Here is a 16,971-nt window from a genome sequence, read left to right as displayed (position 1 = left end):
TCGTCAGGTGAGATATCCTGAGACTTTCCACTGGTATTTGCAAGGTACTCATTCCCATGCCTCTGAATATGATCAGCTACTTAAACCTTCTCTTCTGTGTGTTTGTCTAACTGTACCGCAATATGTAGAAAGCTGGAATTGTCTGAGATGGATATGTTATCCTGTGCTGAGCTGGTTATGTTAATGAATAGTATGATCCGCAGTATCGAGTGTCAGGTGGCTTATAAAGCTTGCTTTACTTGCTCTCTAAATTGGATTAATCACTGTGATGCCTCTTCAGAAGCATAATTTCTTCAAGATTTTTAAATCTATCAGATATTTAAACTATGCTTATGTTAAGGTAGATGATAAATAATTGCTTACTTGGTTATGTGGTTATGTAATTTGAAACACTTAAGAAAATATGTCTTCCATCTCTGGCAGCCTGGTAAAGTTGTTTTTGGAATGCATATTCTAAACATTAAATGTTCTCCTAGAAGTTAGGTTATGTTACGTGGAACACAAAAATGTTGTCTATGTTACTTTCAGAACTACACAGCAGATACAGCTGAATGACTAATCAAATACTTTGATGAATTAAGCAGGGTCGTGAAACTCCTAAGTGTTGTATGTTGCATGGTTTGATTTCTCCATGATTTGATCCTCTCTAGGTCTTAAATTTGCATGTTATTGATGATGACATTCCGGAGCTAAATGAATATTTCCGTGTGACATTAGTCTCTGCAGTGTCTGGAGATGGAAAACTAGGTTCAACTCCTACCAGTGGAGCAAGTATAGATCCAGAAAAGGAAACTACTGATATCAGCATCAAAGCCAGTGACCACCCATATGGTAACAGTGATAAAGATGATACAGTCTTGTTGCAAATAATTGTATAGTTCTAGCCCAACAGATAAAAACTTGCTTGGACTTGATAGTTGAGGAAGCAATGCCACGTATTCCACTTTATATAATTTAAGATTAATTAATAATTTTTATAAAAGAATGAAAGGTGAGTTACTTATTCTTGAGAATATTGCAAAAAGATATCATAGCTACCCTGACTAAACAGGCAAAGATTCCTTTTGAGAGCAAATAAAGGTTGCATGTAGTTGATCCTGTGCAAGCTTTTCTCAGATCAGATTTTTCCTGATGAAGAGAGACGTTTCTGCATGCTTGTTATACCAATAATTGCCCAATACTTTGTCATGTTGAGACTCTTTTGGGAAGAGCTGAGTTCATTACTGTGCTGTGTCTTTATCAAGACAGATATGGATATCAGTGAGAGAGGGGAAGGTACATGGTACATCCCTGGAAATAGCATGATTGAGTCCTAAGGGCATATCAATAACTGTTTCTTAAGTTCAGAAATGTTAAATATAAATATTATAAATAATTTGGTTTCAATTTATTATCATAATTTAAATTTGGTGTGAGAAGTGATATAAATAGTACTTCTTGTCTGCCAGGTCTACTACAGTTCTCGGTGGGGCCACCTCCTCAGCCAGACGATGAAATGACTCTGCCAGCCTCTGCTGTGCCCCATATTACTATTAAAGAAGAAGTTGGACACATCAGATTACTGGTAGTTCGTGCACAAGGCCTTCTTGGAACAGTTCTGGTGGAATACAGAACAGTACCACTTACAGCTTTCAGTCCTAAAGATTATCAGGTATGGCTATTATGAAGGTGTGTAATTATTTTAGGATTTAATTAGAGTTACTTATCCTGGAAATAGCCTACAGTTTGAGTATTTTAGCCCAGCTATGATTCTTTTCAGAGAAACACTTTGTTTTATAAGGTGATATGATAAATGAATGTGTAATTCTCACTTTAAAAATATATATCATTGTGTGACTTTTACCTTCTTTCTATGCAGCGTGTTATATTTCCTAGGAAAAGCCTCTGGTTTTCTTTTTTTTTTTTTTTTTTTTCTTAAAAGAATTGTCAGTTCAGCAAGAAGGGATATTTGCTATTGTAACTGAGAATATCAAACTTTATATGAGCATACAGGTGCATGTACATGTTAACATTATGTTTGTACATAGTAGGATTTGTACATGTTCAACAAAATAACCTGTTCATTATCTGTTTGCTTGTCTAACGGATATTTATGCAGAAGAATGTAGATGAATGGAGATGCTCATAATTCTGTGAATTTAGACTCCCTTTTCTCATAACAAAGACTGAGCAGATTTTTTTTAAAGCTTAAGTGAAGAAAACTAGATGTTTTGACAAAGACAAACAAAATCTAGGTACCACTTCTTTTTTCATATGGATGAAAACATTAGACTTGAACAAAAATGTGAAGATCTTTCATGTTGCAGGCTGTTGTGGGCACACTGGAATTTCATCCAGGAGAAAGATACAAGTACATTACTGTTAACATCACTGATAATTCTATTCCTGAATTAGAAAAAACTTTTAAAGTGGAGCTGTTGAATCCAGAGGGAGGAGGTAAGGCACATATATCAATCCATCAGCTGTATTTTCGTGATCTGTACTCATCCATTAAAATCTTACCTTTCTTAGGTGTCCTATTTCCATGTTATTGCTAAAGACAAACCAACACCTCCACATCCCCCAGATAGCTGTATTTTTTTCTTAGGAAAGAGCTGTTCTTCAAATAATTTGTTAATCATTGCTGGAAACCACCAGATCCCCAAAAAAGTGTATTATTACTGTACCTTAGGTGATTTAAAGACAACTGACACCTTTCACATTACATAATTTCATAGTTGGTAATGAGAATTAAAATAATGTAAAAAATATGTTAATTTCAATTGTTTCAAAATCTGTCAATATTTATAAAATAATTCAATCTAAACAGCAAAAATGTTTTTTTTTTATCTGCCACTTGAGTGAAACCAGAGGAATTGCAATATAACTTATACAGCTGGATTATAGCAATAGGAGGCTGTGGGTGTTTAAAGGCCTACAGAATTTAGTTGAGCTGGAGAGGTAGCTGGTAGCTCTGTGGAAGAGCAAGAAAAACACTCAGAAATCCTGGTGTGAAATATTAGTGCCACGAGAACTGGAGAGCATCAGTGCTCGTACCACATAAAACCACTCAGCCCTTATGGAATTGACTTCAATTGGAGAAAATTTTTAAAGGAGATTGTAAAGCCAGTTGGAGGAAAAAAAGGTAATTAGAAATGCTGGCAGCCATAATGTGACTTTTTAACTGATGTTATTTTTTTAAGCAATCCAGAAATGCAAGTGTGATGCCTTCTGGGAAGTTGTATCATACTACCTTGAATGTCTATGGTGGAACATAGCACTATGGTGCAGCATAGTGATTCCTTTGATAAAAACTTCAGACTTTTCATGCATGTGGACTTTTTGCTTGAATATTTGTTTTGTTAAACGAACTTTTCTCTTCAAATTTTTAATTTTGTTGTTGTTGTTGTAAAACTTACAGCTAACTTTAGTAATTCATTAGGCAGATACCCTCTTAACACAAACTCTCTTTTTGGCCTTTCCAACACCATTGCAAGCACAAAACTTAGGTTAAAGTTTCCATTAATTAAAATTTCTGCAGATTTTTCCAAATTTCTGACACATGTTTTCACTTTGTGAGAAAATATTAGAGTAAGACAGTTTGAGGGTGCTTAGCCCCTGAAGTTTATTTAAATTCACATTTCCATGTTCTTAATGACAGACCTCCTTTAGGAGTGAGAAAGGAAAAATGCAAAGAGGGGACACAAAGAGGGAAAGAAAGAAAAGAGAAAACAGAGGTGTATGTGTTTTCTTTCCTTCTGACATCCCATTGCTATTTTCAATATCATAAATTAAATAAATGTGGCATATACAATACTTTTTTTTCTGGCTTTTATCAGAAATCCTGTATACTTTCATATCCAAAATCGATGCCTTCCTAGAATACTTCCCTCTCTTTTTGTGTTGTCCAGAAATGTTTAAATTACTTTCTGCTTTCTCTTTATTTATAAATGTATATATGTGTATATATCTGTATGTCTGTCATCTTAAAGTTGCTGAGCTCTTTAGAAATGATGGCAGTGGTAGTGGTGATGGAAACATGGATTTCTTCTTTCCAACTGTCCATCAACATGGTAAGCAATTTCAATTAATCTTATTTTTTATTGCTGACTGTAATATCTCTCATAAATTACTATACAGACACGAGTTGTCATAGTGTTACTTTACTTACAGGTGATTAATTTAGATTTCAAATAAAATTCTGTCAAAACATTCTCTTCCATTTTAATTTAGGCATAATTTCAATAGCATTCAGTGTTTAGAGTAACACAGAAAATAACAGCTTCTATACCATCAAAACTATATTGTTGTAAAACACAATATAGTAATTCCACAAGTACAGTTTACAAAATCAGTTTTGTTTGAAAATTGTCAGTTTTTATGGAGAGCAAAAAGCAAAGACACTTTTTAAATTGAAGGTAATTTAAAAATTACCTGATGGTATGCTTTGATACGTGCTTTGTATTACTTTGCTTCTCTGCATGCCAAAAATACAGAAGAATAAGCTGTGCTAGATTTTTAAAAGGAATATTTTGTTTGTTTTTAATTTCTTCTCTTTAATTTTTTATTTATATCATGACATACAGAAAACAAAGATAACTTAATACTGAGAAAATTTAAAAAATACTAGATGCAGAAATAACATAAAATCTGAGGGAAAATACTAATCATATAGGACTTCAAATTAAACACTACAGACCTAAAACTGTTATATGAGCACCCATTATCCAAACTGAATACTTTGTTCCCCTGTGACAGCTTGATTTTCAATTATATTTGTAAATGTAAAGGATTTAATTTTGAATCTGAGAGTAAGTCATTGTTATAGCCACTTTTTGGAGCTTCCTGGGTTTTTTTTGAAGTGCTGTTTCCCTTTTCCTTCTTTCCAGAAAAAATTATTAAGTGCCAGCCTCTTTCTCCCTCTGAGAAGCAAGTTATCTCACCCAAAACAATCTTTTTAGTAGTAGTATTTACCGGACTTGGTTTTTTTCTTTGTTTTTCATTCAAGTTTATGATAGGATGGGACCTGCATTCATCTGGTCTATCTGCTTACAGTGTGGTTTACCGTGTAACTCCCCACCAGCCTAAATTCTGCTCTATTTTCATTCATTAAACTTGTAATTTTATTTCTGTTTCCCCATTAAAATATTTATATTTATTATATTTTTTGTGTCATGGTTCCATAGAAGGGCTGCCAGGACTGCATTATTGAAAGTCAGTTCCTTATCCATGCGGATAGTTAGCACACATTTCAAAAAACAAAAGACAAAACAGCATGGATACTCCAGTCATGCTCTCCTGTGGTTTTTGTTTTGTTTTGGTTTTTTTTTGTAACCTATTTCTTTAGCCATTTTCTTTCATGTAAGAAAAGATGCTAGAAAAAGTAACCCATTTTTGGAACTTGCACTTAACAGCCAGCTTGGGAATTGCATCCCACATCCTTGTGACTATTGAGGCTTCTGATGATGCTCACGGTGTGTTTGAGTTCAGTCCTGAGTCACTCTCGGTAAATGGAACTGAGCCTGAAGATGGAGACAGCGATGTTGTGCTGCAGGTTAGAAAGCTCTGAGTCTCGTATTGCTGTGCACTCCTCTTCTGTCACTGTTTTTACTGGGCGTTTGGCGATGTTTTTGCCATAACTCCGTAGGGTTTGTAACAACTTTATCATGCACATCTGTTTTGCCACGTCATACTGAGTTTTTATTGTGTAGCGTTCAGATTTAAGTTAAAATGATAGAATAATAATACCCACAGGTTTAAAATTACTTCTCCTTGTTTACATTTGAGGTACTATTGTTTTAAAATAACAGTGTTGGTGATACAGCAAATACAGAAAAAGCTGAGATAATAAGATCACACTGCTTTTTAAAGCACAAATTTATTTTTAACCCATCATATCGATGTCTTTGCTTAATTCCATATCATAGTTTTATGTTTTTCTTTCTCATAGAAGAAAAATATGCAGATCTTTATATTTTTCACTTAGGTTGTGAGAACTCACGGGGCCTTGTCTCAGGTGACACTGCATTGGATCATAGTCTGTGATCTTACCAAAGACCTGATCTCTACAGATGGGAATGTAACATTTGATGTTGGCCAAGTGAGAGCAAATATTACCATACAGGTTTCTCCTGATGAAGTTCCTGAATTGGATAAGGTGTTTTCAGTTTTGATCGTCAACGTCTCCAGTGGTCGTCTTGGAAATCATACTAATGCAACATTAACTGTTTTAGCTAATGATGATCCATACGGAGTCTTCATGTTTTCTGAGCAAAACAGACCAATAAAAGTTGAGGAAGAAACAAAAAATATCACCCTGACAATAATAAGGCGTGGTGGTCTCCTCGGTACAGTAATGGTAACATACAGAACTGTTGGCAGTGACGAAAAGTTACCCTTTCTTCCACCTGATGTTGTTAGAGCAGTGGAGGGAAAAGATTATATACCCATTACAGGTTACACGGTCTTCACAGCCAATGAAAGTGAGGCCACGATCTCTTTGCCTATTCTGGATGATGATGAACCTGAGAGGTCAGAATCTGTTTTTGTGGAGCTAAGCAGTGTTGTTTTGATTGAGAAAGTACAGGATCGGCCAAGTAAGTATCTCACATATGTAAAACCTACAATTTAAATATGAAGGCTAGTATTTATATTTAGTAGGATAAAATGCAAGAAGTTTAATGATGAACTTTTTACCTCTGCCAAACTCCGTGTAGTTAAAAAGTCTCTGAGTTTCCTGCCTTGCATGCTGTTAGCATATCCTTCCTTTAGCACAGTATTTTGTCAGGGGTGGATGAACATTTCTCTATCCCTTCTGTATTGCCTTATCCAAGGTTTTCAGGCCAAATATGTTACAGTATTGGTTTTGTGCGCTAATACCTGTTCATCTAGGGTTGTTTCTGTAAAGTTCAGTATTAGGAAATAGCTAAGTTAGTTTTGCTCATTGAAGGCCAAAAGAATTATTTTGAAAAATAAAGTTGAATTATAGCCGCATGTTGCTTCTTTTAGTGTAGAGAGTGTTTGCTTCATCCCTGATACAGATAAATTCAGGTCACTACAGCCTGATTTGTGCTTCAAAGCTTCCTGGCATGTCTAATTGCTGCCTCACCCCAGATTAGTCTTGATATTAAGAGAAACTTCAAATGTAATTCTGCTGGAAATTTGAAATCTTATTTATATTTAATCATAAAAACTGTAAAAATTAAATACTTCTGAACTGCATGGATCTTGCTACTGGCCGTATGGACAAATAAATAAATAAGTAATTTCACAGTACATCACCTCTTAAAAAAAATGATTGCTTGTATGCTCCACAGCAAGGTAGAATAACAAGTTAATAAAAATTGGGATTTTTCTGCCTTAATATAATTGAAACTCCAAAAGTATGCTGGTGCAGTTTGTAATTATGCTTTGTCCAATTCTAAAACAGATATTTTTGTTGAAAACTAGTGCTCGATAACCACTGAATTCACACGTATGCCTATGAATTCTATAGTCATAGACAGCAAGCGTCACAGGCACCCCCTCACTAAGTTTTCTTTCTGTTTCAGTTGCAAATTCTCCTCGACTTGGATTAGTGAGTGAGACAATAGCTCATGTAATTATCAATGCCAATGATGATGCTTTTGGAACACTTCAGCTTTCAGCTTCATCTGTGCGAGTTGCTGAAAATTATGTTGGACCAATCATTAACGTGACCAGAACTGGGGGAATATTTTCAGATGTTTCTGTGAAATTTAAAGCTGTGCCAATAACTGCAACAGCTGGTAAGAAGTCAGAATAGCAGAAATATCCAGTCTATGTTAAAGTGGAAAGAGCGTACTGCATGCTTTGAGCAGTCAAAACAAACAAGTGTATATAGAACGCACTATTGTATAACAAGTACCATAAAAAAGTAGTGAGGTATTTACTGACTCTGCTTAGCAAATAGGAATCCAATCCCTATGGGAGAGATCATGAATCAGCTTTTAGAAAGCTTTGAGATGTCATCACTGAAGAATCTAGCAAGAGAAATGAGTGAAGCCATTGGGGTGTTTGTTTCCATAGTAACCCACCACTTCTTAAAAAAAAAAAAAAGAAAAAGAAAAAAATACTATAGTAGTATATATAGATACTGTTTAGTCCTGGGTATGTATTTAGACCCACCATGCATTGTTTAGGTGAGCTTATTGGAGAGGAAGTGAGAGTTGGAGACAGCTGTAAAACAGATAGGCAAAAACCAATCAAAACCAAGAAAACTAACTTCTAAAAATGAGAAGTGAAGTTCTCTATTTGATCCCTGCTATAGAGAAGGTACATAAAGAAAAGAGCAAACTTTTGAAGTGTGGAGGGTCAAAAACACTAGACAGATGTAAATCACACCCACTGTATTTCAGTTGTGTCCAGAATTGAATAGGTGGGTGGTACATGCTCTGAGAACTGGTATTTTAGTTTCCTTTTCATGTAACAGACTTTTCTAAATAACTGTGTAGCTAGATTGATGTCAGATTATGCTTTCAGTCAGTTTCTGAAGCAGAGCCATTATCTAGTGTATCACAGTTCTTCATCTAGACATTCTTAGAGACAAGTTTGCCTGAAGTAAGGTCCTTGCAGAAAATGTGCCCTTTACTAAAATCTACTTTGACAAAGGTGCTTCTGTTCTCTTTTATCTCTTGGAAAGCCAGACAGCAATTAGAATTCAAAGACAGAAACATCTTGGTAGTGTGACCTTGTCAATGGAAGACAATAATGGACTTTTTGTAACTAACTCTTGGTCTAACAGTGCAAACTCTGTTTTGGCCAAGCCAAGTCTTATCCAGATGTTTAAAAGGCGAGTGGAAATAAAAAAGACTGTGTTGTTTGGATCTGAAGATAAAGAAAAAAACCCATTAAAAATACATGGAGGAATACATACATAAGCAAAAAGAGGTGATAACTGTTGATGACGATGTTCAGTACAGTGAACCATAAGGCATTAATATTCTGTGGTTTTTTATTGTTTTGTTTTTTTTTTTTTTATCTGCAAATGTAGGTGAGGATTACAGTGTAGCCTCATCAGATGTTGTCTTACTAGAAGGAGAAACAAGTAAAGCTGTGCCAATTTATATAATTAATGATATTAATCCTGAACTTGAGGAGTCGTTCTATGTTCAGCTGCTGAATCAAACAACAGGAGGAGCCTTGCTTGGGTCTTTGACTAAGGCAATCATAACTATTGAGGCTTCTGATGACCCATTTGGATCCTTTGGTAAATGAATCTTTTTTGCATATTTTCTCTCTTCTGTTAACATCTTCACTGCAGATTTGTGTGGGAGCTGTTACCAGGCGACTGGGTAAAAACTGTCAGAAAACAAAGAGAAAGCCTGGATGAAGACAATAAAGGAAAAGATAAGACAAATTAAAATAGAACATGCAACTAAGGAGTCATGATGCTTTAATATAACCAAAAAGTATTGTCTGGTCAATTGATATAGCAAGATTTTGGAAGCTCCTAATAAAGATAGATGGATTTTAGTTTACTTTTTTTTTTTTTTTTTTACATTTTACCTGTTTCAAGTGCTGCATTTCTGCAATTGGTTTAAGTCAAAATCTGAATTTTAATATCTGTTACTTGTATAGTTTTATATCTTTGTTTTACTAGATAATCAGCCCAAGCAGATTTAAAAATCTGGGGAAACTCAAAAATGTGAAGAGAAAATAAATTACATTCTCTTATTTTCTGACAAGTACTTTAGTTTCTCTACTGCTTGTTATTAAGAATAAAATTAATTGTGCATACGTTCCAAAATTAGTTTAATTACACAAGTTTTGAGATGGGTTTTGGTGATTTCAAAAATGTAATATTTTAGAAATATTTTTTATTTGTTGTTTGGTTTTTAGTTTATTTTTTCCTGCCTTTTCCTTTGACTTACCTATTTCTCCCTTCACTTAATTCCTCTTCTTCCATTTTGTCAGTAGAAGAAGGTAGAGGAAAGCAAGAAAAAATGTCAAAAACAAGTAATTCTGGATGGGTAATTAATTAATTTTATTCTTAAAAACTGAAAGTTTAATATGAGGAAGACTTTTACTTGAAACAATTTTAGGTGGAATATGCTGACTTATTTCCTCAGTAAGTGACATGAAAGCTGATAAAGAGTTTCCTTGCTGGGAATAATTATGAAATTATTCATAATTCTAAGTCTTTTAAGAGTTTAGAAACAGCTCTAGGTTAGCCTCAAACAATGGGTATGTTGGATTTAATGTATGTTGGGCTTTATTTTCATGCTAATTTCCTCTGTAGATGAGAATATTAGTAATGAATGTTCTCTTGTGAGTTTAAACGTCATTAATAGTGATTTCCCTATGCAAGTAAATGCAATCAAATGTAATAAAGCTGTATACGTCAGGATTTGATGTATTTGCTTTCAGTTTCATTGCTCATGAAATACATCTCTCTGTGCTGTACTTCAGTTTTTCAGATTACTGAATTCACTGTGGAGGAGCCTGAATTTGGATCAGCAACCATAAATCTGCCAATAATCCGCAATGCGGGGACGCTCGGTAACGTTACTGTTCACTGGGTTGCTACCATTAATGGACATCCTGCTGATGCTGACTTGCAGGTCGCCTCAGGAAATATTACTTTTGCCCCCGGGGAAGCCATTCAGATGTTGCAGCTGGAAATCCTGGCTGATGATGTTCCAGAAATAGAAGAAGTAAGCAAAGCAGTTACGTCTTTCTTGAACAGTATTAGCTTTAACTTGTTATAGAAATGTGTGCAAATTAAACCAAGAAATGTTCTAGCAGGAAGGTGCAAGAAGTTCAGATTTTACTTTGCTTGTGATTATTGTTAGAAATGCCAAAAATTGTTTAGCTGCATTATTTCTTTGTCTTTTTTTCTCTTTTTGAGATTGTCCATGTAGAATTAACTCAGGCCTCCAATGGTGGTGCTATTGGGTTAGATGGCGTGGCAAATATTATAATACCTGCCAATGATAATCCTTATGGCACAGTTTTCTTTCATCAATCCTTATATCGAATTCAGGAGCCACTAGAAAGAAGTTTGCTTGCAAATATAACAGTCAGGAGAAGGTTTGTATAATGTTTGCTTTATTTATATCTAGTATTTTTACTTTCTTTTTTCTTTTTTTTAAATCTTGGCTATAATTTCAAATTTCATGCTCCTCTTTATAAGTATTTACATCAGTTTCTTCCAGATCAGTGCATTTTTATTTCATATACATAGTTTTTGTACTAGATGCCTGCTTATTAGAAATGTACATAAAGTGGTTAAGTGTAACATACATTGTAAAGTACAATGTAAAGCTAATGTACACAGTGTACTTGAAGTTTCATTTTGTCTATTTAATCATCAAATCATTTAAAGCCGCATGACAGCCTGCTCCTGTGATTAGAACTGGAGGACAAAATGGGTCAGCCCTTGTGAGATGGAAAGAATCAAGAAAAGGAAAACAGGTTTATATGCATGTAATATGATAACCTGAGGTCACGTAGGAAGAAGGATGACAAGGTTGGGTAGCACAGGCTTCTTCTTCCTTGCCAGCCCTAACAAGACTAAATTAATTCCTAGAAACAAATGTTTCCAGACATGCATACTTAATAGACTGCTACCCAAGATATAAATAATCAAACTTACTATCCACAAAAAATGGCAACTCAGTTGTTCTGGTACTAGCTACTTTAATTAGCTATTTGGAACTTTTCAGCAATTCAGAAAGGGGCAGTTGATTTTGTTCAATTTTGGTCTTATCCTGGAAACATACAGAATATTAGACATACTTCACCAACTAACGTTACCTTTTTATTTTAATGTCTTTTAGCGGGGGAAGGTTTGGTCAGCTGCGGATATTTTACAGCACTTCTGAGGCTGACGTCGTAGCTCTTGCCATTGAGCAAGGTCAGGATATCCTGGCCTTTTACGAGTCTCCTGTACAAGGAATTCCTGACCAGCCATCCAAGATCAGAGTGAATGTGTCGGCAGCAAGTGACCCACTGTATGCCTGTGCAACTCAGTGCCTAAAAGAACAAGTGTGTTCAGCCTTTACATTTTCCAGTGCCTCTGAGACTCCTCTCTGCCTTTGGCTGACATCAGAGATCAGCCCATTAACTAACACTTCAGGATTCTGGTCTTACAAGAAAAACATCACCAGCGCATCTGCTCTCTTTAGCACACAAGCCATTGCTGGTAGTGATTATGAACCTGTCACAAGACAGTGGGCCATAATGGAGGAAGGGGAAGAGTTTGCAAATCTCACAGTTACCATACTCCCTGACAATCTGCCAGAGTTGGATGAGAAATTCACTATATCCCTTTTGAAGGTTGAACTAGTGAACATCTCAGCCAGCTTAAAAAATCAACCAACTATAGGACAGCCAAATACTTCCATAGTTACCATAATGATGAATGGGGATGCATTTGGAGTGTTTAAGATCTACAGTATAAGTCCCAATGCAACAGAGAGAGGTCTGTATGTTGAAGTAGAAGAGCGTCCTCAGACCAATGTGCAACTGATGATAGATAGGACAGAAGGCAGCCTGGGACAGGTGACGGTGGAATGGCGTGTGGTTGGTGGAACTGCTACCCCAGACTTGGATTTCATAGGCGTTGGTGAGACTCTGGTGTTCGCTGAAGGTGAGTCAAGGTTTTGCACTAGCTTCTGTTTTCTAAAACTAAAGAAAACCAAAAAGAACCTGTTGAGCACTCAGTACTCTGGATGTTTTGATAAGTCATGTCTTACTCCTAGCCTAAACCTCCCTGGATGTTCAGGATACACATTCAAAAGAATAGAGTTCGTTAGCATATAGCATTATGTTGCAGATCACACACAGTGGTAGTAAAACATAAAAAGATGAAAAGGATAAATATCTAAGTATTTTTTAAGGAAATATTGCAGTATGCTTTATAAAGATTACCGTTTTACCAAAGAAGTAAGGAGTAATGATGCTGAAGACAGTTGATCTATCAAAGATAATGAAAATGAGAGTCAGGTCAAACTGTTTTTTTGCTAACATTCAGTCAGTACAGTACTAATTTTTCATGATGTCTCCTTTTTAGATTCTGAGATTGCATTGATTTCATAACAGAACATAACAACATATTAAAAAAATTTGCAAACTGGATGAACAAATCAATGGCAGACATTACTTAAGAACCACACAGCATGACAGATATATTTTATATTTTCAAAGTCTGATTTGATTGAACAGTTATTTTGAAAACAATTTATGGGAGTGTAGTAAAGATTCTAGTCTGCTAGATAGCTTTCTAAATCATCTGAACTCAAAAGAAGTGTTGCTAGCAGTGATTCTGAGGTTGAAATGTAATTACATTAGTGGTTATAAGTTTAGTAAAAACTGTTTTCAAAATATTTTGAAAGAAAATGTATCAAGAAATAAGTGTATCTTGTAAACTGGTATTCTCATAATCATAAAAACCAGGTTATGCACATGGATAGAACAAGCAACAGGATTGTGTTGTAAATTATAAGAGATTATAGAGACTAGTAATTGATCATGTTTGCTGTTTACATTATCATGCTTTATTAGTCCAGAAGATGAGAAACTAACACAATACGGCCAGTTTGAATGCATTCCTTATCTCAGTAAATATATTAAAATTGAGCATACAAACTTGTGTATATAGTTCATCAGAGAATTTATGCACTTGGTAATTTTTTTTACAAGAATTATATTCCCCATTTCTAAGTTAAATTTGAAAGTCAGAGAATGTAAAATGCAAATGAAGAATTCTAGATATTGAGAAATTATGCCTACATTGTTAATTTCTACATAAGTTATTTAATAATTTGATAATTACATTGCTTTAATGTAACGTTTCAATAGTAATTGTATAAAACTTTGTAATGACATTTAGTAACTTCTAGACAGATAAAGAAATAAATAAGCTTCATGTCTTTTTTTATATCTTTTAAGTATTTCCTGCAAAAGGAGATGATTAAGTCTTTTTAAAAGGTGATTTCCATGTACACACATAAGTATGTACCTGTTCTTCTCCTTCTAGGGGAAACAAAAAAGATGGTCACGCTGACCATTTTAGATGATCCAGAGCCAGAGGATGATGAAAGTATCATAATCAGCCTGGTCCATACTGAAGGAGGGAGTCGGATTCTGCCCAGTTTTGACACTGTCACAGTGATTATTCTGGCCAGTGACAATGTGGCAGGAATTATTAGCTTCCATACAGCCTCAAGATCTGTTATTGGTCGTGAAGGTGGGTTCCTTGTGCTGACCACATTCTATTTCACATCAGCTTCCATCTCCCTGCTTTCTGTTCGTGCCTCACAGTGATTGTTTGCATCACTGTTCAAAGAATGCCAGCAAACAGAAAATAGCCACATACTTGGCATGTGTTTCTTTGAATTTTTAACTCTTGCAAGCATAGCACTTAAATTAAATCCATGGAAAGGATGAATACACCATTTCCAAAACCATCTTATGTATCATCATCTGTGCTTTCATTTTTTTTTTGAAAATCATGTCTTGCTTCTATTGGTATTGCATTTTAAAGCTCCTTTTAGCATTTCTTGTCTTATTCATGTATACCATATCCCAGAACTGTACCCATCATACACATCTATTAGTAGTCACAAGCAAATCTCAGTTATCAGTGACTTAAAATTCACTTTAAATCTTGTAGAAAATATTCCCACAGAAAGACTAGGATCACATCTTCCCCCTTCCTTACTCAACCCACTGCTTTAAAATTTTCTGTTTATGCTTGTTTATGGTAGCTAATTTAGGAATGTAGCAATCTTGCTGTCATCGGTCAGTCATGACATTTGAGAAAGAACAATAATAATTTGATATGAATCAAAGGCTTCTACTAGTGCTTTAAAAGAGCATGTTGCATGTTTGATCTAAGCTTTGATGCAGTTTTGCATAGGATAATAACAGTGCTAATGGTGATTGCTTTCAGCAGCCTTTGCTGGAATCTCAATGTATTGCAGTATCATATTTCTCTGACATGTAAACTGATGGGCAGGGAGAGTTAACAAAGGGGAAATTTGCTGTCCAGGAACCTGTGCGTTGCATTTTCTGTTGGAAGAAAAAAGCCTTTTTCAGCCAAACGTGTTCTGCTTTTTTCCAGAAATGAAAGGACATCATAACCTTTTGTTTTTTATCTACATATGGTTTGTGTTAATTCTATGCTAGTGTGTGCCCAGTTTTTGTCCTTTATTCCTCTACATTAACGGTTCTGCAGTCTGGCAGGCTAAGAAACGCTGTTAATGAGCACAAGGAATTAATACAAACTGCCTCATTCCCAAAGGTTATGATGACCCTGAATGCTTTCCACTGGTTAAATATTATTCATAGCATGCTAGAAAATGCTGGCCATTTGGAGATGAAATATAGTAGTTTGGAAACGGCTTGATTCCAATTCCTCCAGCTTGTGCAGAACAGTGCATTGTCTTACTGAAAGAAAAAACAACCAAACTAATTCCCATTGATAGAAAAAGAAACCAAAGAATGAGTTAAGGCCTTTAGATTATTTCAATGTTTGTATTTCATTTTCAGTATCAAGTTTTTTTGTTCTGAAAACAAAATTTATTAGACATAAATCCAAATATTATTATCTTTTATATTTATTGTATTATTGAACAATTTCTGTCAAAAGAATCTGAATTTCTTTCAAGCTGTGCATATTATTTATCATTTTATTGAAGTCAAGGATAGCATTTTATTACAGACAGAGGCATGCAACGGTTGTGTGGCTATGACTGTATTAGAGGAATATGCACTGGAGTAGCTTAAAATAACACAGAAGAGGAGGATGTCTGAAGGCCCCCTTCTCTCTGATAAATGTAGAAATCTACAGATATGGATAACATGTTTAAATCTTTAAAAACTTAAAATAGTTAAGTTAGACTAATAACACTTTCAATCTTCAGAAATCAATTAGTACTTGTATTTGTATTTCTTTCTGGATAGGGATAACAAAGATTTTTGTAAAGCTGACCAAGAAACATAGGTCAATAATTAACTACTTGGAGACTCTAATTATGATGAATTGTACTTCAGGTTTCTTCTCAGTGTTTGTATTACACTGTAACAGGTTTCTGCATCATAAAGTGTTTTGTCCCAGTCTTCAGTGAAAATTCATTGTATTACATGTATTGAAATAAGCTTTGTCCAATTTGTGCACTCTGCAATGGTACTAAAGTAACAATTATTTTGTTAAGTATTTACTTGTTTGTAATGGATGTGCAAAATTCTCAGATAGGGTAGGATAGATTCCAGTGCAGTGTTCAATGATATGATAAATTGCCTCAGGGGAAGCTGTAGACTGGCAGTCTATCCTCAGATATCTGACTGTAGGAGCAGAATCCTTGTGATGTCAATAAATTTTGAATTCTTTTATGCTCTTAGAAGCAATGTGTAACAACTTCAGACAAAGTTATGAACATTGATACATCTATGTTTAACTGAAGGTTTAAACGCTGAGGCTGAATAACATGTACTAATTCTATTTGTTTGAAAATGGGTGTATACAATTCTTGTATTCCTTCACAATTTTATATTTTAATTAATTATATTACAGTCTCTTGAAGTTAGTTGTTCATATCTCTCCCATTGGTAACCAATATACATGCATTTCTCTAATATTTCCTTACCAAAGAAAGAACGCGTCTAGAAAATGTTCAAATAGTTCCTAGCAGTTTTAGCTATACAATACTCTCCTGCAATATAATATATTGGAATAGCTAGATATCATCCTCACTTGATGCTCTTTAAATTACATAATCAGAGAGACTAGCTGGGCTGCTCAGTTCCTTATGCCATGGAGTAAGAAGCAACATAACACCACATCTCTTTCACTTCCATAGAGGTATCTCAGTGTTTCTCAATAGGGTTCCTTCTAAGCCTGTACATAACACAAATCAGAAGATGGCATTATCCCCAGATTTCACAACAGTGAAAAAAATTCAATTATAGCAATACTAAGAAAGACTTCTTCAGTTAGCTGGAGATGGAACTAAGTTTGTCAGATTTCTG

At 34.9% G+C, this 16,971-nt stretch overlaps 1 protein-coding gene across 5 annotated transcripts in view; it reads left to right on the top strand.

Annotated features, from left to right (window-relative positions):
- ADGRV1 (adhesion G protein-coupled receptor V1) overlaps window positions 1-16,971 on the top strand; it is a 294,340-nt gene that overhangs the window by 55,685 nt on the left and 221,684 nt on the right. For all 5 annotated transcript variants that reach the window (XM_042787872.1, XM_042787871.1, XM_042787870.1 and 2 more), the window contains 12 exons: window positions 651-831; window positions 1,449-1,651; window positions 2,307-2,436; window positions 3,972-4,052; window positions 5,394-5,533; window positions 5,966-6,575; window positions 7,530-7,745; window positions 8,990-9,205; window positions 10,408-10,652; window positions 10,847-11,028; window positions 11,778-12,589; window positions 13,979-14,188. In XM_042787872.1, the coding sequence (XP_042643806.1) occupies window positions 651-831; window positions 1,449-1,651; window positions 2,307-2,436; window positions 3,972-4,052; window positions 5,394-5,533; window positions 5,966-6,575; window positions 7,530-7,745; window positions 8,990-9,205; window positions 10,408-10,652; window positions 10,847-11,028; window positions 11,778-12,589; window positions 13,979-14,188 (3,226 nt within the window). The remainder of the gene's footprint in view (window positions 1-650; window positions 832-1,448; window positions 1,652-2,306; window positions 2,437-3,971; window positions 4,053-5,393; window positions 5,534-5,965; window positions 6,576-7,529; window positions 7,746-8,989; window positions 9,206-10,407; window positions 10,653-10,846; window positions 11,029-11,777; window positions 12,590-13,978; window positions 14,189-16,971) is intronic.

Source organism: Tyto alba, unplaced genomic scaffold (assembly GCF_018691265.1).
Source record: "Tyto alba isolate M040663 unplaced genomic scaffold, T.alba_DEE_v4.0 Super-Scaffold_13, whole genome shotgun sequence".
Taxonomy (NCBI): domain Eukaryota; kingdom Metazoa; phylum Chordata; class Aves; order Strigiformes; family Tytonidae; genus Tyto; species Tyto alba.
The sequence above is the reverse complement of the archived record's forward strand: the minus strand, read 5'-3'. Positions and strand labels throughout refer to the sequence as shown.